This window comes from Scheffersomyces stipitis, chromosome 4 (assembly GCF_000209165.1).
Source record: "Scheffersomyces stipitis CBS 6054 chromosome 4, complete sequence".
NCBI classification, from domain to species: Eukaryota; Fungi; Ascomycota; class Pichiomycetes; order Serinales; family Debaryomycetaceae; genus Scheffersomyces; species Scheffersomyces stipitis.
In genome coordinates this window covers 120,391-147,871 of record NC_009044.1, presented here as the reverse complement: position 1 = coordinate 147,871, position 27,481 = coordinate 120,391, and the positions used below count along the sequence as shown (strand labels likewise).

Here is a 27,481-nt window from a genome sequence, read left to right as displayed (position 1 = left end):
CAGAAGATTTCGCAGCGAGAATAGACACACTAATACAGAGTTTGTACCAGAAATAATACGGTGAACATCTACACCAGGAAATCCATACGTAAAGTCCGTACTTAGCGAATGTAATTCAAATTCGTACTATATAAATTTAATTTGTTACTATTCTTACCAGATACTATTTGTTTGTGGGCGATTCAAGCTGGAAGAAGCGAATACGAGAGCCAGATAGTGATCCCATTGACACCTTTTTTCCAATTCCCTTTTCTGTCGTGTTTATTGTTCTGCTCCTGCTCCTGCTTCTTGATCTTATAAGATTCTCCCGTATCTCCTGCTCAATATCTATCAAAGACAATTCTGGATCTTGGTTCTCTGTTCCTTCAATAGTAATTACGTCTTTGAAACTGGGCCGGTGGGTATGGGGAGAAAATACTTCATCCTCAAACTCGGAACTTCCTCTATTTCCGTGGTCTAAGCAATTAGATGCATCAATAAGAAAATCGTCTTTCCTCAGCCACAAAGTGTGATCAAGGTTGTTTCTCTTCCATACCCCTAGAATAGGAAAGACAGGAACAGAAGTGTTTGTGATATTTTCATCAGGCTGGAGAGGAGCAAATCCCTTTTCATTTTCTTGAGAATTGTTTCTAAAGTATTGTTCTAGCTTGTTGTGAAGGGAGGGATGATCATAAGTAAGTATTGTAGGGGCACCGGCAGATTCTATAAAAGCAGACTCTGAAACCACGGAACAGTTCAGCGACTGTTGCGGTTCAGAATTGGGCATTTTCAATAATCTTGAAAACCATCTAAAATACCGAACTGCTCGCTCTGGAAGTTTCAGTTCTTTCAGATGCCTTGATGTAATTGAGTTACAAGATGATATATTGTGAAGTGGATTGTTCTTAGCAGAGCCCTCCGAAACCCCACTTTGAGTAGCTGTGTTTTGGTCAGGAGTTGTTTGTGTTGCACTATGATAACTAGAAACAGCGCTTTTTGTTTCAACATTCCCTGTTTGGTTCTTTTCACTGAGAATAAGCGTCCCTCGATGTTTCCTGGAAGGTTTCCATAGCTTCATCAAGCGAGTGGTTCCGTTTTCGATATACTTTTCGATTTCAATTATTTTAGCAGCCAGAGAAGCCGAAATTATTCTATTGGTTGTCTTGTCCTTGTCTTCTAGAAAAACAACATCCTTAGTTCTTTCTCTGAAATTGATGTTCTCAGTTACACTGTAGAGCAGTTGGAGCCCCGCTGAAGAAACATCTCTGGAAACATACGAGACCAGGTCGTCGAAGGGGCACTCCATCTGAGAGACCAAATATATGTGAGAGAAGATTATTTTGGCTATATTTTTGGAAAAAAGTCTCTTGATGTTCTTCCACTCCAAACCATCCCATATTTTTGATAGGCGCTGTGACTAGATTTTGCACCCATTCCGAGTAATTAACAGCTGATTATGTGTGCCGTTATCTGCAGTATAAACACTATTTTTCGCGTAGTTCACGTGATCATGGACGATCAGAAACTGCTATACATTTTCAATAGTACTGGACAGGTAGACCTTTACTTGAACTTTCTCCGCATCTATTCATATATTTGTAGCCCTTTACGGTGGAAATTTGATACTAAGAAAGAGCCATATATTCAAAATGAGCATTTCTCTAGGATATGATCCCAAGTCGAAGGCCATTAGTGTGGGAGAAGACTCTGTGGGAGACGAAAGTTTAGCTCTTGAAGTCAAACAGTTGAATACTTTAACCCAGGAATTGATAGCGGCAGGAAGCGATGTTCCTCCGCAGCCTTCACCGCAGACTTTCAACAAGGATATGAGTATGATGATCAAGAAAATGTACGAATCTGGAGTTCAATCATTTAAGCAGGGAAAATTCGCTGAATCTGCCAAACAGTTTTCTATTGGATTAGAGATGATTTCGAGAAGACAAAAGTTTGAGTCTTTCCAGGGAACACTCCAGGAGCTTAATTTGTTTCTCATGAGCAGAGCTGATGCTTACTTGAAGACCAAAGAGTACTTGAAGGCATTCAGTGATGCTGATATGTTGATTGGAATGATGATGTGCACACCAGAAAACTTCTTGAGAAGAGGTGTGGCCAACTACTTTCTTGGAAACTACGAGGCCGCCAGGGCTGACTACCAGAGGGGATTGGCTTTTGGTGAGAACAACCAGAGACTCCAGGCTGAGTTGGATATTGTGTTGGATAAGATTCTTGAAGAGAATGGAGATTATTTGGAGAACGAGAAGCTCTGAATGAGAGTAAAAGCAAGTAGAATGAAACAGCATAGAATACGTGTTAATGTACAAATATGACAAGTAGGTGTAAATACTAGAGTGGAATGTTTTAGTGAGTTGGTAAGAAGCCAATGCTAGTAGTTGTTAGTATGTCGTTATCATTTAGAAGATTATTAGTATGAGTATACTGTTTATACCATATATTTGACATACAACCACCTATTTAATCCTTATAGTGTACAGTATTCTTGTATTCTTTTGGAAGTATTGTTAGAGCTTCTATAGGATGTTCATTGTAAGAATCGATCTTAAATAATTGGTTGCGAAACTTCTCTTATCTGAGAAATCAGAAAGAAAATATGCCATGCACTGCTATTTTCTTTCTACATTATATATAGAACAAAAGCATTTCGTAAGTAACAACAACAAATCATGTGTTTTCAGATGTATACCTCTCTCGCGTATATTTCATTCTTTCTCTAGAGTTATTTCATCTGTCTTGGTAATGGTGCCGCACGCATCTTCGGTATCTACTATGGCTCTCTATTTGTTTAACTATGCAGTAGACAAAAGACATTTCGAATATTATTCTTTCATTCAATCTTACTACTGATCCAGCCCAGATATCCCACTCTACTATGAACGGCTCCTTCGTAGCGAGCGACCAGATCGTTTTCTTGTCTGACTCAGATGAGGATAACGGGAATGATCCTGGTGAAAACGAAATCACTATACAGCCTAGAAATGAGATCGGATCCATCAATAATCAGAGCAACAACAGTGCCACTAATAACAGTCGTATCAACGATGCTGAAGTAGCTCATACTTATTCCGTCATCGACGATCTCTTCAACGGACCCTTCCATTCAAATGCGTCCAGTATTCCGGATTCAGAACTTAACTCGCCTACTGCGGGATCCGAGCTTGAGTCTGTGGCTTCGAATTCAAGATTAAACCAGTTGAATAGCAGAGTAGAACCAACGGCAAAAAGACAACGTTTAGATTCACTCTACACAGACAACAGCGTTTCCAATTCATTTCACCGCAGCCAGCTTCATTCTGAAAACTCGACTCCAAACCCCCCAAATGGCCCTAATTTAGTTCAGATACCCCAGATTCAGAATTTTCGTAGTCATCCAGTTTTGCATGAAAATTTGCAACTTCTCCAAAGTCTCCAGAATCCAAGTTCACATCTGGTTGTCACTGTCGACAGCGATCCAGATAACGTCGTTTACGCTCCTCCTACTCGCCCGCATTTTGATATGCTTCAGGACTATGTAGAATCTGAAGGCAACTTCTCTTTTTCAGCCCCCAAGGAAGTCGAAGTGATAGATCTCAGTTCGGACGAAGACCCGCTACCAGAGCCACAGCATCATACATCAAATACATCAAATACATCAAATACTCATACAAATGGAACTGCCAACGCTATAGATAGAACTTCTACAATTACAAATGGAAACAATACAATCCAGGATGACGACTCGGACGATGATTTGATGATTATAGATGAACAGGAAGCAGTCAGAAGCAGAAGTTTCAAACCGACTTCGTTTGAAAGAAATAGACACAGAGATCCGTTAGAGGAAGAGATAGAGAGAAATATAGCCATAGTTCCTGGCTATAACAGACCTGCTCCGGTTCCGCATCTTTCTGATTCTGATTTCTCAATGAACCAATTGGCTATCCGCGAGCTCCAGAACAAGGAAAGTAGGCTAACACAGGAGATCAACAAGTCATATGCTAATCTAAGCTCTTGTGAAACACAACGAACTACTTATTCCGCCATGTACAGTGAAGGTTTGAAGCGAGTGCAAGATTTGAAGAATCAGCTAGGTCTAGCAATAACACAAGGTGCACAAAATTTGGTAGGGCAGATGCGGGATTTGCTAGAAAGAAAAGAGCTTGAAGTGCGTAATGTAAAAGTTGGTTTAGGTATTCGTGATAACTTGGTCATTGCCAACAGCAGAAAGTTACAGGAGCTCACTCGTTCTCTCAGGAGTATACGACAAGAATTGAAGCGACAAGGTGCCGCAAATGGCTTTCAAGATACAGTACAAGTTTATAATGATGGGCAATCTTTTCAAGAACATCCTGCTATTCCTTCTGGGTATCAAGCAAATATCTATTCGGATCTGAAGGATCTTCAAAATTTATTGGACAACATTAAACCAGACGAAGATTTGGAAGAAGGAATAGAACCTACTCCCAAGGAGCTTTCAATCAACTTGATGAAGCACCAAAGGTTGGGTTTAACTTGGTTACTTCGAATGGAGAATTCCAAAGCGAAGGGGGGTATTCTTGCTGATGATATGGGTCTTGGTAAGACAGTTCAAACTTTGGCTTTATTGATGGCTAACAAATCAAAGGATCCTACTAGAAAGACGACCTTGATCATTGCACCGGTTTCCTTGTTGAGACAGTGGGATGCTGAAATCGAGTCCAAGGTGAAGGCTGATATTCAAGTCAAAGTAGCCATTTACCATGGCAATGATAAGAAGCAATTGTCTACTTTCAAGGACTTAGCTCAATACGATGTCATCATGACTTCGTATGGAACATTGTCTTCAGAATGGAAAAAACATTTCAGCGAAGTGATTACTGGAGTAAATAAGAAAAAGAGCAACTATCTACCTCATCATGGTGAAGGAGGTAGAAGTTATGTTTCTCCGTTTTTTTCCAAGGAAGCCTTTTTTTATCGAATCATCCTAGATGAAGCTCAGAATATTAAGAACAAGTTGTCTCTTGCTTCCAGAGCTGTCACTCTCTTACGGGCAGATTATAGATTCTGCTTGTCTGGTACTCCTATGCAAAACAATGTCGAAGAGCTTTACCCCATCATTCGTTTCCTACAGATACGGCCATATAACGAGGAGCAGAGGTTTCGCGTGGATATTGCTATCCCATTGAAATCAAAAAACAGAGAGTATGATGACTATGATAAAACGCAAAGTATGAAGAAGTTGAGAGCTATTTTGAAAGCAATTTTGCTTCGGAGATCCAAGACTACCTTGATTGACGGAAAGCCGATCTTGTCGCTTCCGGAGAAACATTTGATTTCTGATTTTGTCGAACTCGATACCGAGGAACAAGAGTTCTATAATTCTTTAGAATCTGGTATCAAGAAAAAAGCAAAGAAAATCATGCTGCAACAGAAAAGAATGGGCATGGCTTCTGGAATCTTGACTCTTTTACTTCGTTTGAGACAAGCATGTTGCCACAACTATTTGGTTGAAATCGGGGAGATTAAAGCTAAAGATAGGAAGAGCGACCTGGGTAAGAAAAGAATAATAGATTGGAGATTCATGTTACGACAACTAGCCACGTTAGATGCTAGTGTGATATCGCGAATTAAACATCTTGATCATGCGTACTCTGGCGGAGTTTCCAAGAAGATTATCAAGAATGATTCTAATGAGATTGGCGGGCCCAAAATCGAATCAAATGACTTCTTGGAGTCTTTAGTTGAAGATTCCGATAATGAAGATAATAGTAACGATCCCCCCGATAACGATGAAGATAACATGTTCACTTGTCCTATTTGCTACAGTGTTGTTAACAATTTGGAAGATACGTTAATCTTTCCAAATTGCGGACACATGATTTGTCTGTCATGTGAAGAAGTTTTCTTTGAGGACCAATTGGAAGATGATAGTGGCGAATCTAACGTCGCTCGTTGTAAGGAATGCGGAACAAAGGTGAAACAATCTACTTTAATAGACTATATGATATTCAAACTTGTTCATCATGATCAAATGGAGTTGCCTGAGATAGCAAGCTTTTGTACTCGTTACTATGCAATTTCGAAAACGCCTACAAACATGCAGCTTGTTCAGCAATTGGTCAAGAGGGACAACGGATTGACTCCTTCGGCCAAGATTTCCAAATGTGTAGAACTATTAAGGGAGATTTTCAAGTCATACCCAGGAGAAAAAATTATAGTCTTTTCTCAGTTCACCAGTTTATTTGACATCATGAAGTTGGTTTTAGATAAAGAAGAGATCGACTTCTTGAGGTATGATGGATCCATGACAATTGACCATAAGAATTCTACTATCAAGAGGTTCTACCAGGAAGATGTCAAGGTATTGTTGTTGTCGTTAAAGGCTGGTAATGTAGGTTTGACTTTGACATGTGCATCTCATGTGATTATCATAGATCCGTTTTGGAACCCATATGTTGAGGAGCAGGCTATGGATAGAGCTCATAGAATTGGGCAGGAACGAGAAGTATTTGTTCACAGAATCTTAATTGCCGGTACTGTCGAGAGTAGAATCATGGAGTTGCAAGATAGGAAACGAGAAATGGTGGGTGCGGCATTAGACGAGAAGGGCATGAAGTCTGTGTCTAGACTTGGCCAAAAGGAATTGGGTTTCTTGTTCGGCTTGAACAGCTTGACATAGCAGTGAAATGTGTTTATGACTTACGAGAATTTGTACTTATAACCAACTACAGGGTGCATGCATACAATTATTTACTTTCATTTCTTCATTTGTATTCAATAGAGAATCTTATTCACTGAAGTGTTATTGTATCAGCTTCTAAACTTCCTTACCTTGGAAATATTTGTAGTCCAATCTTGTTCAGAAATGAGGGAATCAGGCTGGAAGACCAACTCATGCAATATTATGGGCTCGAAGTCGACTTTATACTTTGAGAGCGACTTGCAAAGATATATAATTTGTAGTATCAATCCGTTTTTCTTGCTTTGTATATCAAGTTCTGTTTCTGTTTCTTCTCCTTCTGTGGTGGAACCACTGAACACTTCAGGGAGGTATTTCTTTAGATTTTGCACGAGAAGTAAGGCAAGATTTCTTATGAACTGGTTGATGAGTAGGTTGTCCTCTTGAGAAGTATCCAATGTTGCATTGGACAAGTTGGACGAAATGCCGAATATAGCGAAGTAGATAGATAGAGAATTGAAGATGTACTCTCTGTATATTTCAATGAACCGCTTCAAATACGAAAGCTTGTTGAAACTTATCAATGGTTTCAAGGCTGCAATTTCACTGGTGATGAATTTAAAACGAGCACTGAGATAGATGATTTTTAGCAATTTGTCCTTCTGGACCTGCTTATCAGCCGTGGAAATAGCTCTAGATGATGACTTACTCGAACTGAACTTACTGTACGAGGTGTTTTCTGAACCATAGCTTAAGATATCTAGCTTGTTCAAGATCTGGAAAATTTTCAAGATGTTGTTTTGTTTGAGGTTTGTATTCAAGAGTTTGATCAAGCCCCGCACCATACGCTTCAACTCCTGTTCGACCTGTGCTTGCATTCTTTGGAAGATCACCAACTTGGGGAATCTAATGAGCAACGCCTGGACCAAAATGGAAATCTCTAATGACTCCTGGTAGTTTCCTTGAAGAATGCACAACTTGCACAAAGTTGGCAACTCTAAAAGATCAAGTACAGAATCAATATTGGTCAAGATCGAATTGTTGATCTTAATCGCATCCGTAAGTTTCTCATTGATCAGAACATGGAAACGATTACTGGCTACGCCATTCAGAGCTTCGATGTCCAAAACTTTCAACATGGCATCGATTTCGTGATTGTAATCAGTTTCTACGGTCTTGTTGAACGAATTGAGATCATGGCTAATATCTATGATAAAGTCTCTATTTTCATTTGTGATGGCTGCCAACTTGAGATTTATGTCATGCTGCTTCAGATCAAGTTCAGCAATCTCTTCAATCAAAGTACGTTTATGATTTTCGCTCAATTCGCTCGTATTCGTTGTCGTAGTGTATGTTTCTGTGGATAACAATTGGTCGTTGATGAGAAGATCCTGGAGGAATTTCTCGGATTCTGTACGCAATTGCAGATCCGAGTCTATAGTCTTCTGTAGATCTACAGGAAGATCTACCTTGAGGGTTTCTAGAAGAATGGAAGACATACTGGTGACTTTGTAGGAGAAATAGAAATATCGAAGGAAATGTCAACTGTGTGTCCATATACTGTAGGCTCTCTGGAAATAATCTGGTCACGTGATTATATTGAAATGTATTTATGTCGGAGTTGATGCTTTATTAGAGAATAGGAAGTAGCTCTAACTGCTCTCAATGTTCCTTTATATGAGTTTTTACCTTTACTGATCAGATATATGGGAAGCTTGTTCTTTTTGCAACTTGATTAAGACAGGTTGTAATGAGTACTGCATACACTCGTATTCACTACTGAACTGCTGGTCTTACAAGAACAAGACTCCAGAGGAGTTCAAGATTAGTCACAGTTAGAAAGACAGATATCAATGTCACCCGTAGATGTTCAACATCCAGTCAATATTCAACAGATTCCACTTGGGTTATCATCTGCTAATTGATATGTGGTAGCGCCGTCGAACACGATAGTGGTGTGTGCACGACTTCGTATCGTTTCCTTTATCGATATCTGAAGATATTAATGAAGGTGTAGCATCGTCTTCTTCCACCAACAATTGCAGCAATGGAGGGGCTCTTTTTCAACGTTAACTACGGCTACGTCGAAGGTGTGGTCAGAGGTTACAAGAGTGGGCTTCTTACTTCGAACCAATATGTGAATTTGACCCAGTGTGACAACTTGGAAGATTTGAAATTACAATTGTCTGCCACAGACTACGGCAACTTCTTAGCTCAGCAATCGGGTCCTTTGCTGACGAGTATTATCCAGGACAACTTGCTGAAGAAGTTGTACCAGCAATTTCAGTATTTGAAGACTCAGTCGTCGGGCAAGCTTACCAAGTTTCTTGACTTTATCAGCTATGGCTATATGATAGACAATGTCTCGTTGATGATCACGGGGACTTTACACGAGAGAGACAGATCAGAAATCTTGCTGAAATGCCATCCTTTGGGGTGGTTTGACACTTTGCCCACACTTTCGATTGCTACCGACATCGAGAGTTTGTACAGCACTGTTTTAATCGATACCCCTTTGGCTCCTTTTTTCAAGAACTGTTTGACTGTGGACGATTTGGACGATTTGAACATCGAAATCATTAGAAACAGATTGTACAAAAACTACTTAGAGGCGTTTGTTGAATTTGTAGGCACGGAGTTCAGCAACCCTGACGACGAAATTATGGCTCGTTTGTTGAGCTTTGAGGCTGATAAGAGAGTCATCAACATCGCTCTCAACTCGTTGAACAATCCGGACTTGTCGCCCGAGGATAAACTTTCATTGTTTCCTAGCTACGGTAAATTATATCCAACTTACCATGGCGAGTTGTCGCAAGTCGACGACTTTGAACAGTTGAAGGCTATAGTCGAAAATGTAGGTGAGTACAAGGACATCTTCAGCGAGTCGTCTGATACAGGTGCCGGAGCTAAGAACTTGGAGGACTGGTTCTACTTGTTGGAAATGCAGTACTGTAAGAACGCTTTCACTCAGCAATTCACATTGTCAACAGTTTGGGCATGGTTGAGATCCAAAGAACAGGAAATCAGAAACGTCACCTGGATCGCCGAGTGTATTGCCCAGAACCAGAAGAACAGAATCGACAACTACATTTCTGTCTACTAGTATTAGTCTGTACTAGTCTACTGTATCTAGCTTATACTAATAGTTTATAAGCTTAGCCTTCATTTCATTCTATACGTTTATCGATATTTAGTTCTTCATTAGATCAAAACCATTGACTTCATAGGAAAAGCGGTACTTCGACAGCTCCACCCACATTTTTGATATTTGAACCATCGTCGTCGACTTGTCCATTATTTGTAGTCTTTCTCTTCTTTCTGATTGAAGCGCTGTTAGCAGCTTGGTGAGCCTCGTAGATGGTCTCATTAATTTGAATATTCTCGTCAGTGTTTGCAATTTCTCCTGGATTCTCACTCCGCAACATGGCATATGATAGTTTCGGGTTTGTATCTACTAGTGGTTCTTCAGCTAGTGGTTGGTACTCTTGTATGGTATTTGCATCATTGAGAATGTCTCGCTGGATATTTTTGGACGAATTGTAGTTCTTTATATATTCGTAGCTTTCGTCGTCAAAGAGGTTGTTGATGTTGATTCCGCTATTGCCATTTTCTTCGTACATCTCGTTAACTACAGTAGATACTTCCAACATGTTGAAGTTGATGAGCGTACCAGCATAATTGGGCAAGTAGGGGTTTTTACAGAGCACCTGGATTGAAAGAACACCATTGAAATCCTTAAGAATCTTACATTTAGACGACATCTTGACGGCACGAAAGATTCTAATGAAGGTAGCAAAATTGTAGCACGAGATGAGCGAGGTATTTACAGGGATGTTATCTCCTTCGGAGTCACTGTTTTGCGAGAAAATAAGCAACTTCTCGAGAATCGTCTTCTCGTTGGGATAGATAAGTTTCAGGTGGCCAATGGGACCTTTTGATATGAAGTTGAGCTGGTTGTCTAAGAAAACAGGGCCTCCTCGTTGGCGAGATTGTCTTGATGACAAATTACCAAGAGTTCGCTTCTCATTTGAGAGATATATGTACAAGTCGAGGGTGCTAATCTGCTGGAGATCTTGGAGAAGGTTGGCAAAGACGTCACTACGGAGCATGAGTTCAAACTGGATATCGTTGTGGTTCACTACCAAATGATCCTGATCTCCGTCTTCACCTTCGTCATCGTATGGGTATACCAAATCGGTGTAGAAGGTGAGAAACTCTAGCTTTTCGCTCATTAGATTGTCTTCAAATTCAATTACAAGAGGATATCCTTCACCTTCGTAAGTGATGTAGCAAGTGACCGAGTCTGGAATGGGGTTGCCAGGAACAGCAGAAACACCCGTTGCAGCGGTCAGACTCTTCTGTTTACTTTTGGAGCTACCCAAACTAGAAGCCACGGAGGCAAACGAGTCGCCTATAAGCGATATATCTACACCAAGCCGGAGTTCTGCTACATTACCCTGTTCTTCTGTCTCGGTAATTCCAGGAGAAATTGTCTGAGATGATCCTGTGGAAGAGTCATGGAGAAGGAAGTTGAACTGGGTGAAAAGAGAGGGCTCTATAGTGACTAACACGTTCAGTACGTGGTTATGTTCAGCATATATCCGAATTCCCGTAGGTTTTATGATCATTAGTGCCTGGTGGTTGATGGAGTTGATTGCAGAAAATATATCTGCTAGATGGTTAATCTGATTAGTGGAGCCAGAAAACGAGTACCTCAACTGTGGAAGAGCCTGTGATCCTATTCGGGCATTGTAGCTATGTTCATCATCTTGAGAAGAGACAAATAGCAGCATTTCTAGTGGAGTATGAGAAATACGGATGAAAAATAGGATTCCAGATTTGAAAAATTACGCGCGTTTATATTTGTTGTATTTTCTATGTATGAATGGTTGCGAAAAAACAGGTGAAGAACAGTATCTAGGAAAATAAGGGCAAAGATAGGTATATTAATGGTATCTAAGTGTGTATGTTTTGACACTTTGCCTTAGAGGAGTATGCTGACCTTTAACTGTCGTTTTTGGGGTTGTTCTTGCTTTCTTATCTTTCCTGGGTGCCTATTCTTCCTAGTTCGTATGTTCTAAGTTGATACTTCTTGCACAAATTGAGTTCAGCCCCACCAGTTTGTTTCGCTGATCACAGAAATTACCTCCAAAATGGCAGCCATAACATGAAGCTGGCTTTCCTAAAAAGAAGCCATGCAAACAGGATCACAATGTTGAAGAGTTCCAAAAAGACCGAGCTCATTCTTCCTAGCTTCAGGGAGAAGCTTCCACACAATGGTAGAATGTATCATCCTGTTGTTCCAAAGTGACTCTTGTATATCAAAAATTAATGCTTATTAGATTATTTATTGTTACTACTTCCTGATTGTTGGAGCTCGTGGCCCTGTAATTTGCCTAAAAGTTTACTGGCAATTCACATTGATTCATATTGCCGGAGTCCGACTTTTTCAGCGTTCATTAACAACCATTAAACATAGGAGAAGTAAATGGTTTTGATCTCTATTTGCTCAGGCGAATCACACTTGTGATGTTATAAGTCTTGACGAATAAGTGCAATTCTTCTGTGTGTACTGCTAAACTAATTTAAGTGTACAGTTCCCAATCGCGTAGCAAAGATGTGCTGAACTGGTAGATAAGGTATCCGAGTTATTGTGTACCAAGATCGACTAGCCAAGTTGCAAACTCCTACATTTAAGAGCCTTAATTATAAAGCATTGTGTAATATTACAACATTGCAACCTAACTCAATGCTCTAAACCGGTGATTTTGAATCCAATCGTATATTAGACCAGAAACGTTCTGAATTTTCTGTGGCTTGGTCAATGCTGGAACACTCGTTACTGATCTGGCTTGTTACTGATCTGGCTTACAGTTTCTACGAACACGTGAAGTCCAAAAGTATCCATTTCTCAGCTTAGGCAGATATACAAGGCGGAGACAATGTGTGTGCTGAGAGAAGTAATTACATTTCGTTGTCTCACAGATTGTACTAATAAAAAATGGTATGGCGGAGATTTTGTGCTCCGAAAAATATCACAATTTAATAACTAACACTGTTTCAACAATGAAACGAGACAACTCTATCACAACAAGGTTCGCTTCGCCAATTCAGACTCTTATCTTTCGTTCAATTACAGGAGTTTGAAACAAATAAATTAGTATTGCCTCGAGGAGGGGTTCTACGGCTCAAAGATGGTACACTCTGGCTCTACGGATCTGCCAAGAACCAGCGCTGAGTACAATACAGTCTGGACGAAAAGTCTTGGTCGACACGATGGGCTGGAATAAAGCAGATTTTCACGTAGAATCAGGTAGCTTTCGCGAATAGGATAGGTTTGAAGCTTGTGAGTTTTGTGTTGGAAATCTTTATTAGTCTGATAACGAAGATTCCAATTAATATTGAGGCTGCTAATAAACCTTTATCAGTTGAAGATATGCAACTAATCAGAAAAAATATTGCTCTGTGGCCTGTATGGGGGGTCTAATGGGAATTGACTGTGCATATAGTGGGACGGAGAACAATACCGAAGGTTTTCGTACATGTAGCCAGAGCCTACTGTGGACCGAACCATGTGTCGCGTTGGGCCATTCGGCCACAACCAGAAGGTCAGCAGAATCCACCTGCCGAAAAGACACTGTTCCTAGAGTAAACAGCTCTTTTCCTAGAAAGTCCACAACAAGAACGACTGAAATTGACGTCACGTGCATGCAGCGGTACATCACCAGCATGCAGTTCTGCAGATACCGCAGTAATCAAAACCGACAATAATAAAAATCATAGCAGCAGCAGGCAATCTGATATCTCCAAATTAATTTATATCTCAGCTTCTTTTCCTGAATTGTATAGACCGCATAGAAAGTCTCAGAGACTTCGTTTACTCACGTTTAAAAACATCTGACAACGCCAGAGGCGATCTAGAATCACACACAGTACCATGGTCTGGAGTCAGCTAGAGGTAAGTACTTTCTTTTTAGGCTAAGCTTTTTTGAAGAGTGATAGTGTCAAGAAAACAGACAGACTGGGCGGTTGTGTTCCAAATAGAAGATGAAGAGTAAAGTTTTGTATTGGCATGCGAAGAAGCCAGAACAGACGACTGGATCAAGTGAGGCTTGGAACGGATTAATCGGATAGATGGGTCATCGCAAAGAATACAGCGAAGAATGAATAGCTTTTCAATTTGAAGACAATTGCTTTGACAGACAAGAAAAGTGAAAGGTCCAAGAAAACTGAAATGTGTCAGGCCTACCGTGCATATCAAGAACAGAAACTGAAAGGATCGTTTATCCCAAGATACTGTGAAGCTGTACCATACGTACTCCCAGAGGGTGTATTATTATTTATCGATGACACGTCCAGAAAAGGTTAGCGAGTCTTCTTACGAACCAGCTCTCTATTCTTATTCCATCATCGTCTTGGTCCTTATCTTCATCCAGGATTCATTTTCTTGAATATTATACTTTCTTCATTTCGTACATTTTTTCAACTTTATACTAACCTACTCAGCTAGAGGATGTGCACATCGCCTATGCGTGTGTGGGGATATTCTCCACCCTCTTTTCGCTTGTATCGTTGTTTGTCAAGGAGAGACTTTATATTGGTGAAGCCACTGTAGCGACTATAGCAGGATTAATTCTTGGTCCGCATTGTCTTGGCTGGTTTGACCCAGTCACTTGGGGAAACACAGATCACATCACCTTGGAGATAAGTCGAATAGTCTTATGTATCCAAATCGTAGCCGTGGCCGTAGAATTGCCTAGGAAGTACATGAAGAAGCACTGGTTGTCGGTGGCTATCTTTTTGTTGCCTGTAATGACATGTGGCTGGCTAGTGGTAGGGCTCTTTGTATGGGTTCTCATTCCACACTTTAACTTCTCAGATGCTCTTTTGGTGGCTGCTTGTGTCACTGCTACTGACCCTGTGTTGGCAGCTGCTGTTGTTGGTAAGGGTAAGTTTGCAGAAAGAGTACCGGGTCATTTGAGAAACTTGTTATCGGCTGAATCCGGCTGTAACGATGGGATGGCTTTCCCCTTCATCTTTCTTTCGTTGAACATCGTAATCCACGGCAGCAATGTGGGAGTAGTGCTCAAGGACTGGATCTTGCTCACGATCTTGTGGGAATGTATCTTCGGCTGTATCCTCGGTGCAGTGCTAGGCTATGTACTTAGAAAACTTGTAGCATTCGCTGAGCAGAAAAACTTGATCGATCGTGAATCGTTTCTTGCGATCTTTGTGTTTTTGGCATTTAACTCCGCTGGTATTGGGTCCATGTTGGGGGTCGATGACTTGTTGGTTTCGTTTGCTGCTGGTACAGCCTTTGGCTGGAACGGTGACTTCGCCAAAAAGACAGAGGAATCGCATGTTTCTACGGTAATCGACTTGTTGTTGAACTTGGCCTTTTTTGTCTACTTCGGTGCCATTGTACCATGGCCCCAGTTCAACGATGGAAGTCTTGGTTTGAACGCTTGGAGATTGGTGGTTCTTGCTGTAGTGGTCATTTTCTTGAGAAGATTGCCAGCCGTAATAGCTTTGAAACCGTTCACTCCTGATGTCAAGACGTGGAGAGAAGCATTGTTCTGTGGCCATTTTGGACCAATCGGAGTCGGTGCTTTATTTGCAGCCATCTTGGCTCGTAAAGACTTGGAAGCCCATTACACGCACGAAGAGACTCCTTTGGCCCATTTGCCAGATAAATCGCACCCTCATTACCAACTACTTGCTACCATCTGGCCCTTGATTTGCTTTATAGTTATCACGTCTATCGTGGTCCATGGATCGTCTGTAGCTGTTTTAACGTTGGGTAAGCGTCTTAACAGAATGGCCATTACCATGTCATTCACCATAACTGATAACCAAGACCAGGGTCCTGCTTGGATGTCAAGATTGCAGAAATTGGATAAAGTGTCTACTTCCTTCTCTTTGCACAGAGTGGACACGCTTGCTCCTAGTGTGGATACCAATGCTCAGCCAAGTACTGCTGTTGAAACCAGTGGAATAAAGGTCAGGCCCGCTGGAGGTGCTAAGAGAAGAAAGAACAAGAAGAGTAAGAAGAAGAAGGGTCCTAGTTCAAGAATCAAGAAGACATTGTCTAGAGTAGCTACCAATGATCGTGAAGGTGATTTGTTGTCAAGTCCAACTTTGGAAAGGCAAAGACCACAAACAGAAGTGTTGCAGCTAGGAAGAACTCCATCAAGAGTTCCTCAATCTACTCAAGATACCCCAACAAAAGAGAGTTATGACGAAAGTTCTTCGCAATCTTGGGGACAATATCAAGATGAGAAATTGCCCTTTAATCCAAACGAAAAGCAATCCGGTAAGTCTCAGTACGGTGAGAGATTACCAACGGAAGAAGAAAAGACTCTCTCTGTTCCTACCACAGCTTATGCTGAAGGAAACCAACTTATCATTGAAGACCAACGTGGTGAAATTGTGGAGTCCTTGAGTTTGAATAAAGTCAAGAGCAATGCTAGCTCTCGTCTTGATGATAACTTGAGTATCCACTCCATGGATTCACTTCGTCGTCATTTGTCTCAGTACGATTCGGCAGATGTTTCTTCTGACGGAGATCAATCAGAAGAGTCACCGATCAGCAAGAAGTTGTCGAGAACAATTTCAGGCTACAAGAAACGCACATACTACAGAAAGAACGATCCTAATCACAGAAAGGTATATGCTCATCAAATCGACGACGTCATTGTCATAGAAAACGAGGATGGTGAAATAATAAGAAGATACAAGGTCAACCGCCATCCTCATTCCATCAGCCCTACTCAATCTAGAAAGAGAACCGGATCTGTAGTTGCTGCTAGTCTCCAGTTCTTCGGGCTTAAAGGCAAGGAACCCGAAAACTTACCTGCTGTACCTGTCATTAAAATCGACGATGGAAAGGCCTCTGAAAACAAATTGATTGTCCAAAAGGACGAACCAGGTATAGACTCTGCCTTGAGCGGTGCCAGAGCGCAAGTCAAACTAGAGAGTAAATTGGCAGATATGTTGGCTAAGTCCAAAGGTACAGACCAAAAATCAAAAGTCCCAACCATAGAATCAAAATCAAAATTGCCAAGTAAAAAAGAATCTCGTAAAAGGCCAACGTCACCTGGTCCGCTCGATATACTGGAAGATTCTGAGGAGGAGGATGACGATGACGAAGTATCTGTGCAATCAGATGAAGTTTCAGAAGTATCTGAAGCCTCGGAGGATTCCGAAGAAGAGGATTCAGACGACCTTCAGGAAACAGCTGTGGAAAAGAGAAGAAGATTGGAAGCATTGGGCAAATTGCCTACCACCCATAGGGATCACGATGATGAAGAAGAGTGATTTATTTATTAGCTACATCTATACCCATTTGCATTACCCCAGAAAGAAACGCGATACAGTTTTTGGTATGCATTAATAAATCCTAATTGAATTGTTCACGTAGATGTAAAGGAAATCGTAGTAGTGCAAGCTACTGTAGAGGGCCCGGTAGCCGATACCTCGGTTATGGTTTTGGCACGTGACTGAAACCCCACAGAAATGATCAGGTATGGAGGATTTCAAGAATCAAAAAATTGTAATATCTGAATAATTCCTCTTCATTAGAATATCAGAAATGAGCACCACCGTCATGGACTCGTCGCTTTCGTTATCATTCAATACGTTGAGTGTTAACAAGCAGATTGAAAATGACTATACTTTGGCTGTGAAGCTTTTCATGAACAAGAACTTTGACAAGTCTTTCAAGCTTATCAAGGAGCTCTATGAGCAAAGCTTTTCTGAGTATGGTAAGGGACTCATAACTGAGAGACTATTTGTGAAAATTGTCAATTTGTATCTAGTGGAGGTTGGATTGGCACTTTCTGCTACAGCCACATTGAGATTGTCCCAGATTGAATCACATCAAATTGTGACCTCTTTGTTGAACAACGAGATCACCAAACGTTTACTGGAGATATATGGCTCAGAGTTGAACTTCCCATTGGAAATTGTGTATAATTACAACTTGCTTTTGGTGACGAATAGGGAACTTTTGATTGTAGATGATAGCGTGTTCTTGAACAAAGTGAGACGAATGTACAGCGCCATCGACTACAAAGCCGACAAGGATAACAAGTATTTGAAGAAGTTGGTTGACTTATATACTTTTGAGATTTTGCCTCTCTTTGACGAATTTGATGAGGCACGGCATGTAATTGAATCTCATCCCATATTTGCTAACGACATCACTGCTAGTTTGAAAAAGGTAGAAGACATCCAGAGAGAAAAATTGAATATATTAGAGACCGAGAGACAAAAAAAGTTGGAAACGAAGCGTTTGGAGAACGAACAGAGATTGAAGGAGGTCCAGAAGAAGAAGGAACTCGAAGCTCTGCAGAATTTGACCTACAAATCCATAAAGGAGATCCAAAAACAATACTCTGCTGGCGAATCTTCTACCTCAAGACAATCATCTGCTGCTGTGGAAGACAGCTCTCCAAGCCAGTTGCAACATATCAGAGATAGACTCGTCTATAGTTTGCGGATGGTACTGGTGTATTTGAAGGAAAATTCACCAATAATCTTAATTGCCCTCTTGGCCATAATACTTTCGACCAAGTTAATCAACTTCCGTAAACTCAATCTCAAGGACAGGCTCGTTGAGACAGTGAGAATGGCTTTCAAAGTCAGCTATTTATGAACCTTGTACTCTAGTATGATGAATTCGATGTTTTCACGTGACCTTTTCCTATTACGTGATTGCAATCTATATACATATAATATAAAATAGAATCTTTTCTACTTAAAATCTCGCTTCAAGGTGTATATATACTGAAGTATACTGGCATAAATGCTAATTATACAACATATTTCCGTTTGATAATTGGTATATTGTATCTGATATTTGTATTTGTTTTTGATTGTATAATTTCGCAAGCATGACAACTGATTCCAAAGATCAGGGTATGTGGGTAATTGGCTACGGCTCGTTGATCTTCAAACCTCCCCACCACTCATTCCGGGTAAATGGATATCTCAAGGGGTTTATAAGACGTTTCTGGCAGAGTTCTTCTGACCATCGTGGAACCCCAGAGGCTCCGGGCAGAGTAGTTACGCTAATTTCTTTGGACGACTTGAAGTCCAACACAAAATTTCACAACGATCTCCACATGTACGAATTAAGAGCTACCCATCAGGAGACTGAACTCAAACACAACCGAGAATCTACTCCAGCCCAGATAGTCGATGTAAACCACAAGATTAATAGCTTACAAGTAGAGGATTTGAAAGTGTGGGGTGTGGCATACTATGTTGAGCCACAAGATGTAGCTGAAGTAAAAGAATATCTTGATGTTCGTGAACAGGATGGGTATACCACCCACAAGGTGCCGTTTCATATTCTCAATGTCGAGAATGAAAACGACGTTTCTAAACGAATCTTAGCACAACTTCCCAGAGACACTTCTTCTGGCGACTGCATCATCGAGCTGATGATCTACATAGGCACTATTGATAATGAGTCTTTCGTCGGTCCAGAAGCAATAGAGGATACTGCCAGTAAGATAAGTGTGTCTAGTGGTCCTAGCGGTTTGAACTCGGAATACTTGTTAGAGTTGACCAATGCTGTAAGACATCTAGATAAACAAGACCGTTCCCGAGATTACTACTTGGAGGACTTAGTGGAATTGGTTCAACGTCAGCATTGAGAGGAATTCTTAAATAGCTAAAAAGTTTTATAACATAGTGAAGGCATCTTTGCTATCAATGTATACTACTATTAATTTCTACGTGATACTGCTTAGATATATTGTGTCTTCATTATTGTTATAGGTGCAAAAAATGAATCTCCTGGGGGTGAGTCGAACACCCGATCTCAAGATAACTCTGAGAAAACCCATTACAGTCTCGCGCCTTAGCCAGCTTGGCCACCAAGAGGATTCCTATTGGTCAGATTGCTTAAATTTAAATGATATTGTATTAATTTTTGCATCCATGCCGCAATAGTCTATTTTTATCTTATGAATTCCTCCACCATTCGGTATGATTAGAGGTTTATTTATATACTAGGTAGTAGATAGGTTGGACTTTAGTCGTAATACATGCCATCTCGCAAAAAAAAAAAAAAAAGTTAAAAAAAGTTAAGGATTTTGTCTTAGGATTTGGATTAGAGGAAGACTTATATAGTATGTAGTAAATAGGACAAATTACATTCCCTTTTGAAAATTAGAACTAGAAAATTATCTGTAGAAGGCGTATAAGATTCACGTACCAATTTAATCCTTCTCGGGTTGTACTTCCATGTCTTGAGGTGAAAACAGCTTGTATTCTGATATATTTTCAATTTATTGCTAATATTATACATTATTTAACAATGGATAGATCAAATTTATAATGCTAATTAATTTTTCAAGAAAATATGCTTCATTTAAAGTTTTATTCACCAAACATATGTTGGATTTTCTCTTCAATTGATTTGTTGTAAATTTTAAGTCGATAAATTTGTATCCCTATACCGCTATACCCATTAATGTCTACGAACATATTCTATTGGCTATCTAATTCCTGGCATGCCTCCTGGACCAACGATGCCAACTTATTAATCTGGTCTTGGGCAGCGTTAAAATCATGTAAGTAAAGGCTGTCTCTGATACGTGGGAAGGTGTTCCACTCATATTTACCATCGCTGACTTCAGGAGCCATGAATGGTACTCCGAAGAGAACATTGGCAAAACCGGGTCTCGTGTCCTTCATGTGATTCCTTACAAGGAATTTCTGGTTGAATGCAACCATATTCTCATTACGCTTCCATCTGTTCATTGCCAACATTGACGGCTCGATTTCAGCAGAGTTTTCGACATACTGCTTCCAGCTATCGCCCCAACTTTGGAGTGAATTTGCCGCATTTCTTAAGATTTCGATAGAATCACGTAGGGACTTGAAGTGCAATACAGGCTTGTTTTCCTGCTCAAGTGTCAGAATAATGTCGCGCGAATACTTCTCCAAGTCATCTACATAATGTGTTAACTTGCTGGCCAACTTCTGGAAGTCAAACGGTATCATGGGGCTCTCAGCTAACCTCAAGGCAATCAATGATAGCACTTTTACAAGTTCCCGATGTTTGTTCATATCAGGATCGATAGCCGATTTCTCGAAATTTTCAAAATTGTCATAGCAAGAGTTCTTGGGATATTTCTTGCCTGAGAATTTAAGTTCTAACGATGGCATGTTCACAAGATTAATGAAAGGAATATAGTTTTTCAGCTCAATCAAGTCGTTTGAAATACCATCGTTTCCTTGTTGTCTGAGATATAGGTCGTACAAACTGAGCTTTTCGTTGCCATTATCATTCTTGGTGACATCGGTCTCCACCTGCTTGAGGGCCTTTTTTATAACGTCTTCTACAAAAGGACTTGCCTTGATAGACAAATCATCGCCGCTGATAGCATCACTGAGATCAATGTATGCATAGCCTTCCTTTCGCAACAGGTCCTTTCTGTTTTCGATCCATTCAGCTGAACCAGCCAAATTATATTCTGTAGCATCAAATGAGACAAAATATATAGACCTGGAAGGACTCCAGTTATATTTTCGTTGTAAAGAGGTGAATACTTTGATCATTTCAAGCATCACCACCGTACCAGTATTCGAGGAAATCGTACCATAACAAGTAGAGTCACGACTAGAACCAATGATTATCCCCTTTTCATTCTGTTCTCTTCCTTGAATAGAACCAACTACATTCCATATCTGATGGGTAGCTCTTTCTTCGTTGGCTATTTTCAACACCATGGTGGGGACTGAAGATGATTTACCCTTTCCAGAAAAGTAGCCATCATCGAACTTGACACCAGAACCTTCCAATTTAGAAAGCAATTTCTCACCATCTTCCCACGAGATTGGAATTGTAGGGATCTTGGGAGTCGTCGAAGACCTAAACCATGGCAATCTTGTGACATACCCATCTTCAGAAGACCAGCCAGGGGTAAGTACGTCACCAGGATCTACTCGGGTTAAGCCCACATTTGCTTTTTGGATTACGTCTACGAATTCTTGCTTGCTATCACCAGTTCCGAACTCGAATTTCGGTGTTATAAAGACAATCGCCTTGACTTTAGACTGCTGGCCAAAGCTGACTTTGTTTGGCTCGGGAATACTTCCACCGTACTTGATCAATAGAATGGCATCGGTAAGATCTATGCCGCTACTAATCAATTTCTGGTAATCCTCTTGTGTTCCGTAGTTGCCGTAAATAAAATGGGACTCCACGGGGCCATTGGTGTTGAGCGCATTGGGGTTATATGCCAAGTGTTCCATCGTCTTGTTATTCATCTCATACAAATGAGCAGAGAAAGAGTTGTCCAGAAGCTTGAGATAGGTGTCTTTCTCATTGTAAACGGGGTAGTTAGTATAGCTCTGGAGCTGGTTCATGTCCATGATGCGGATGCCGTTATTGTGCATGTAGGTTTCGATATAACGGGCAAGAGTCAAGTCGCCGTTGGAGCCGGTGATGTGAGACATAGACGAAAAGTACTCCAAGTTTTCTTTCATTAACTTGGCTGAGATGAAGTCATCGACCGAAGAACTGAGCTTATCTATATTGTAGAACTTTCCTGCCGAAAAAGTACCTCCGGAAGTGCCATTAACGCCGTCGTTGACGTTATGCTTGGTGACAAAGAAGATTACTATCATGATGAACAACACGTAGAGCAACCGTTTCACCACCAACGGGTTGCCCAACTTGAGGATATTCTGCTCATATTTCTGCTGGAAGTATTTGTAGCCTTCGTAGATGGGGTCTATTATTTGCAGCACCGGGTGGATGATGGAGTTGTTGAAGTTGTTAGCGAACTTCTTGGTCATGAGCGAAGCTCGTACAAGGAGCCCTTCACGTTGTGTTCGTCGTGTGATGCCGTCGTCGATGCCATCGATGCCGTCGTCCAACTCAAATTGCTCGATAGCCGGAGTGGCCGACGACGAATACGTGTAGTCGTCGTTGTTGTCATCCAAATCGTCGTAGGACGGTGGGAACAGGGGCAACGTATGACTGGGGTCTGCGGTGAGCGGAGTGTAACGCATATGGGATGCCATGGCTGCAGGTTGTGTTGCAGAATGAAGAGAGGCTGAGAAACGATGGGAAACAGCAAAAAGTACAAAGAAAACGAAGCAATACTGAAGAGGAGACCCTGAAGAGAAGAGAAACCAGAAATAACAGGTGGAATGTATGGAAAAAGAATTAAATCTGATAATAAAGAGATTCGATAAAGCTGCGACTTTTGCGCGCCTGCCGCAGCCAACCTGTAGATTGTTGTTGCATGTTGGCCGGAATTGCAGCCAGTAGTGATGTCATACTGTGAAGAGTTGATGGTAGAATGGGAAAACGGGTGGCAGTATAGTACTGAATAAAAGTATATGGAATAATGGTAGTAGACCAACAAGGTGGTACTACTGGAAAATGGCAAAATGGCAAATTGTATAAATAGAAAGTCTTTCATTTTCTTTGTCGATATGCGAATAGTATCAAGGCAATACCGTACTATTTGGTACTACAAAAATATGTTTTGGTAGAAATACCATATCTGAATAAGAACTCATTTGCTGAGGAGTTTACCTAGAAATAGTGTATGCAAAGTTTGTCTGCTTTTCCAATTGTAGTTAAGCTAATCATGATTTCTCTATTGTAGTTCGAAAGTGAAGAAATCATTCTACAATGCTCTTTTTTAGCTAGTATTTATTAAAAACGGACTATATAATAGTTCGAAATGAATTCACGTAAACAAGTAAAAAAAAAACCTTTCACCAAGTAAATCACTTAGAGAAAGACAACTAGCTTCTAATTGGCTGCTGGGTTGACTATTTGACTTCAATGGCACAACAGAATTCATACCTACTAAGTGCCAGATTCGGTTAGTACCCTGCTTAAAGACTGATAGAGCCACCGCCAATACCGATACCTCCACCGAGAGCACCAATATCGTTGAGGAGACCACCAAGACCAAGACCAACACCACCACCTTCGGCGTTAAGACCTGGGCCGGTGATTTGACCGAGAGCACCACCAAGACCACCACCAATGGCACCAACGTCATTGAGAAGACCACCAAGACCGATACCGGCACCACCACCAGTTGCAGTAGTACCAGTTACCTTAGGAGCTGGGGCTGGGGCTACTGGAGCAGGAGCAGGAGCAGGAGCTGGAGCATGAGGCTTTGGAGCAGCTTGTTTCTGAACAGTGTGTCCAACGTTCTTAACCTGGTTACGGTTAGTTGGAGCGGCCAAAGAGCAGGCAGCGAGTGCCAAAACAGTTAAAGAAGAGAATTGCATGATTGTCAAATATGTATCTGAATATCTAATGATTATTACAATATTCAATTCTCCTATCTGGTGTGAAATCGAAGTCCTTTTATACTTTTTCTACCATGTGTCACGAAGATCATAAGATGAGTTCAACCACCACATTGGTATACAAAAGAATTCACTTTTTCATGTGAAAGCCATTATTTTGCAGTTGGAATTAATGAATTGCAGAAGTGAGCCCTTGCTGAAATAAGAGCCGTTGCTAATGCGGTAGTCGATGAAGAAGCGAGGCAGTCTTACAAGTTGGTGCCGTTGCAGAGCTCAAGGCAGCTACAGAAGTTGAGGCAGTTGCAAAATGCGAAGATTCTCGAGTCTAAAGCAACAGTAAGCCAGAACGCCAAAAACTTATGGCGTGCATCTCGCCTATATGAAAGAGTTCAGTGAAAGTGTATCCATTCCTATTTCGAACGGCCCTGGGCGGATCTCTTCTTGCTGTTTAAACATCAAGCCGTTGGATGCAAAAAGCTTCGCTCCAGTAAAGAAAACAAACAGTGTTAGAAAATATCTGAAATTACAAATGAGCAGATTTTCCGATGTCAAAACTTGCCATTCCGATTTCGCCTTATGGAACTATTTCATGCTAATTTAACTAATTCGGTGTCAACTCACATTATTTGCTTATTTTAACGACCTCAGCGGCCGCTTCGGGAGAATTTCACCCTACTGATCCGATTCGTACAGATTCCAGAAATCTTGGAAATGTACGCATTCAGAATTTATGTAGGCAGTTGCATGATCTTGACAGGTTCTGTACTGTCATGTGAGTTTACGAAAGGTTGCGATGCAGGGTAAGATACTGTCTGTTTTGGCAGGACGAAAACGAATACCAAGGACTAAAGCAAGGGGTAAATTCGAGTCTTCTTGTCATTTTCAACAGACTAAACTTTAATTGAACCGACTCCTCTTGAAAACCTCTTTCGCCAACTACTTTCAACATGAAGTCTCTAAAAAAGCTTTCGTACGGTATCAGGGCGAGGTGCTCTTACGAATTCTACAATGTATGTGAAATCCTTTTGTGTAAATGCATCTGTATTTCTTGAAAAACTTCAGGCGTTGTGGAATCCTGTCAATGCACCGAAAACAGTTATAGCGTTGCCATTCCCTTAAGAAAAAATGGTCCCACATTTGTTGCCAATCCGATTAGACTATCTGAACTGGCACAATGCAACTATATGCATAGTGAAATTACTGAACTCTGCACAAAACGAGGAATTCAGGTCTAAGAATTCAAAAGCCTATCACCAATATGGAAATGGTAATGCAGCAGCTAAGCGTCATGAAATCGTGGAAACTAATGAAATCATTACATCATTTTTACTCTCTTACAAAGAGGTTCAAGTAGCAAAATAATTATCATCGGACAATTATTGTAAAATACGAATTAGGCATACCAGCAAAGGCGACAGAGTTGGGCTTGCTTTGTTCTTGCCTGGATATCTCTCAATGGTGTATTCGCTGAAATAAATCCAACCATTTCCAATATGCTTTTAAATTGTAGCATGACTAAATATAGTAGCATGCGCCATTGTGAGATAAAAATAGTAACCATACGGTAATATGGTAGTAAATGGTAGTAAATGGTAGTATATGGTAGTATATGGTAGAATATGGTAGTATATGCTACACCATATTGTAACCTATGATAGCATATATTATATAACAGTGTGATAGTATGTAACTGTAATCAAAGCATCTATGTCTACAACTTACTATCACCCTTTAACGACTTATACACCGCCGTCTCAAACTCATTGAACGCCGCAACAGATTCTGGGTCTCTAGATGGCATTATCTGCCCAGCTTGGAATCCGGCTATCTTATTTTCAAAGTCTATCCAGTAGTACAAGTTGGCAAACCCACTCCAGTATATAGAACCCACGGGTCTGCCTGTGGGCAATCTGTTGCTGACACGAGCATTTCCCGTCAATGTAAAACCTTCACGAGCCAAGTCCTCGCCTTCTAAATCGAACGTACTCAAGCCTGGAAATGCATCCATCTCAATTTCTGCTGGCAAATGGTCTTTGATTGCATTCAAGACCGTTTCTTCCTTCAAAATCCGTTTTCCAGTATCGGGTGAAATTCCATAGTTCAACCACACCCTCAAGAATTTCAAGTAGTCGCTCACATTGGTGAAAACACCTTGTCCACCCAAATCTAGAATAGGGTCATGAGCGATACCCTTAGGCAGAGAAGTGAGTTTTCCAGTGCTTCTTCTGAGATGCAACTTGACTACGTTGGACTTGTCGCCCGTGAGATGGAAAGTTGTGCTCGTCATTCCTGCTGGGTCAAAGATGGCCTCTTTTAAGTATTCACCCAACTTCTTGCCAGATACAGCTTCAATGACAAACCCAAGAAAGTCGAAACTGTAGCCGTAGATCCACCTGGACCCAGGCTCATGAACCAAGGGTGTCTTCTCATTCGTAAAATACGCTCTAGTAGGATCGTTGGGGTTGAACTCCTTGGGCTTGTTCTTAGTAGCCAATACGAGAACGTCGTAATGGGTGAATGGGTAAGCAAATCCAGACGTATGTAAGAGCAATTGTCTCACAGTGACTGGCGAATTTGGAGCTGTTGGAAACTTCTCGTAGGCACCAGTCTCTTCATTAACAGCATCATAATCAATGACCCCAATTTCAGCTACTTCCGGTAAGTATTTGGTCACAGGAGCATCCAAGTCGAGTCTACCTTCATCCACCAACCTCAAAGCCCCCATAGCTGTGATAGTCTTGGTACAAGAATAGACGCCAAAGATGTCATCCACATCGAGCTTGGCACCAGTGCCAATGTCTTTGTAGCCCGAACCTTTCAAATACACTGTGCCCTTGTCATCACTAACTCCCTGCACCAAACCATTGACCCTAGGCTGAGATTCAGCATCGTCAGATACAGTATATTTCTGGAGAGTAGCATCTATGTTTGAGGCGAGCCTGAGCTTCTGTTGTTGTGATAACACCATCTTAAAGGAATAAAATCAAATCCAATGCAGTGGAAGTTGAATATCAAAAGTGAATTAAATAGGTGTATAACTTCAATTAATGAACGACGGAAATGTGAAAAATTCCAATTTAAAATCGATTTAAAGTGCCAAAGAGCCAATTTCAAGAACCAAGAGCAACCTGTTCAGCAAATAGACTACTAGATGTGTGCAAGTATTCCAGTACTTCTAACAACCTTTCAGAAAAGAAGTCCGGATATCTTTTTGTCCGCTAACGCTTCTGGGCGATACCCCGACTTTCGCGATAGAGAGATGTCTCTTGCATGTGAGTCGCATTTCCGTATATTTCGAATCGCCGATTCTACGAGCCGACGGACAATAAAGAGCTGAGTGTGAGAGGTGAAGCTACGATGACAGGGAAGGAAAGGAGGCCATACGTTCTGACAGTTTGGACCATATTGGAACTTCTTGAACGATAAGATTTGTTAATCTCAGTCGTATTTGGAGATAACAATAGAATGCGATTATGTGACATGCTACATGTTGATGTGAATAATGGGAATAATGGCAAATATGGGAATTACGAGAAAATTCCACTATATTGA

At 40.9% G+C, this 27,481-nt stretch overlaps 11 protein-coding genes across 11 annotated transcripts; 6 read left to right on the top strand and 5 right to left on the bottom strand. All coding sequences in view use genetic code 12, as the record gives it.

Moving 5' to 3' along the window:
• Positions 1 to 163: 163 nt before the first annotated feature.
• Positions 164 to 1,285, bottom strand: PICST_31183 (predicted protein; the record flags this gene model as incomplete). Its single annotated transcript, XM_001383950.1, has 1 exon — positions 164 to 1,285. One exon carries the CDS (start codon positions 1,283 to 1,285, stop codon positions 164 to 166), a length of 1,122 nt encoding a protein of 373 aa, XP_001383987.2.
• Positions 1,286 to 1,591: 306 nt separating this feature from the next.
• Positions 1,592 to 2,352, top strand: PICST_71939 (predicted protein). Its single transcript, XM_001384291.1, has one exon. The coding sequence runs from the start codon at positions 1,629 to 1,631 to the stop codon at positions 2,244 to 2,246; it is 618 nt and encodes a 205-aa protein (XP_001384328.1). The 5' UTR covers positions 1,592 to 1,628; the 3' UTR covers positions 2,247 to 2,352.
• Positions 2,353 to 4,360: 2,008 nt separating this feature from the next.
• On the top strand, positions 4,361 to 6,631 carry RIS1 (SNF2 family DNA-dependent ATPase; the record flags this gene model as incomplete). Its single annotated transcript, XM_001384290.1, has 2 exons — positions 4,361 to 5,598; positions 5,722 to 6,631. Coding segments are annotated over 2 exons (2,148 nt in total), but the record flags the coding sequence as incomplete, so codon positions are not given.
• A 131-nt stretch (positions 6,632 to 6,762) lies between these two features.
• Positions 6,763 to 8,130, bottom strand: PICST_58899 (predicted protein; the record flags this gene model as incomplete). The annotated part of the gene is given in 3 exon segments (XM_001383949.1): positions 6,763 to 6,968; positions 6,984 to 7,345; positions 7,361 to 8,130. 3 exon segments carry the CDS (start codon positions 8,128 to 8,130, stop codon positions 6,763 to 6,765), a joined length of 1,338 nt encoding a protein of 445 aa, XP_001383986.2.
• A 548-nt stretch (positions 8,131 to 8,678) lies between these two features.
• Positions 8,679 to 10,528, top strand: VMA6 (vacuolar ATPase V0 domain subunit d (36 kDa); the record flags this gene model as incomplete). Its single annotated transcript, XM_001384289.1, has 1 exon — positions 8,679 to 10,528. The coding sequence occupies one exon, from the start codon at positions 8,679 to 8,681 to the stop codon at positions 9,732 to 9,734; it is 1,056 nt and encodes a 351-aa protein (XP_001384326.2).
• A 2,983-nt stretch (positions 10,529 to 13,511) lies between these two features.
• Positions 13,512 to 16,948, top strand: CNH1 (Na+/H+ antiporter; the record flags this gene model as incomplete). Its single annotated transcript, XM_001384288.1, is given in 7 exon segments — positions 13,512 to 13,589; positions 14,138 to 15,580; positions 15,599 to 15,674; positions 15,747 to 15,753; positions 15,778 to 15,863; positions 15,906 to 16,640; positions 16,812 to 16,948. 7 exon segments carry the CDS (start codon positions 13,569 to 13,571, stop codon positions 16,946 to 16,948), a joined length of 2,505 nt encoding a protein of 834 aa, XP_001384325.1.
• A 277-nt stretch (positions 16,949 to 17,225) lies between these two features.
• Positions 17,226 to 18,387, top strand: PICST_72144 (predicted protein). The gene has a single exon (XM_001384287.1). The coding sequence runs from the start codon at positions 17,238 to 17,240 to the stop codon at positions 18,285 to 18,287; it is 1,050 nt and encodes a 349-aa protein (XP_001384324.2). The 5' UTR covers positions 17,226 to 17,237; the 3' UTR covers positions 18,288 to 18,387.
• Positions 18,388 to 18,549: 162 nt separating this feature from the next.
• Positions 18,550 to 19,284, top strand: PICST_27149 (conserved hypothetical protein; the record flags this gene model as incomplete). Its single annotated transcript, XM_001384286.1, has 2 exons — positions 18,550 to 18,834; positions 18,868 to 19,284. Coding segments are annotated over 2 exons (702 nt in total), but the record flags the coding sequence as incomplete, so codon positions are not given.
• Positions 19,285 to 20,074: 790 nt separating this feature from the next.
• GCP1 (glutamated carboxypeptidase) lies at positions 20,075 to 22,751 on the bottom strand. Its single transcript, XM_001383948.1, has one exon. It carries the CDS (start codon positions 22,673 to 22,675, stop codon positions 20,132 to 20,134), a length of 2,544 nt encoding a protein of 847 aa, XP_001383985.2. The 5' UTR covers positions 22,676 to 22,751; the 3' UTR covers positions 20,075 to 20,131.
• A 752-nt stretch (positions 22,752 to 23,503) lies between these two features.
• Positions 23,504 to 23,908, bottom strand: GRP7 (Glycine-rich cell wall structural protein precursor; the record flags this gene model as incomplete). Its single annotated transcript, XM_001383947.1, has 1 exon — positions 23,504 to 23,908. The coding sequence occupies one exon, from the start codon at positions 23,906 to 23,908 to the stop codon at positions 23,504 to 23,506; it is 405 nt and encodes a 134-aa protein (XP_001383984.1).
• A 1,732-nt stretch (positions 23,909 to 25,640) lies between these two features.
• BDE99 (1,4-butanediol diacrylate esterase) lies at positions 25,641 to 26,994 on the bottom strand (the record flags this gene model as incomplete). Its single annotated transcript, XM_001383946.1, has 1 exon — positions 25,641 to 26,994. The coding sequence occupies exon 1, from the start codon at positions 26,895 to 26,897 to the stop codon at positions 25,641 to 25,643; it is 1,257 nt and encodes a 418-aa protein (XP_001383983.2). The 5' UTR covers positions 26,898 to 26,994.
• Positions 26,995 to 27,481: the final 487 nt, after the last annotated feature.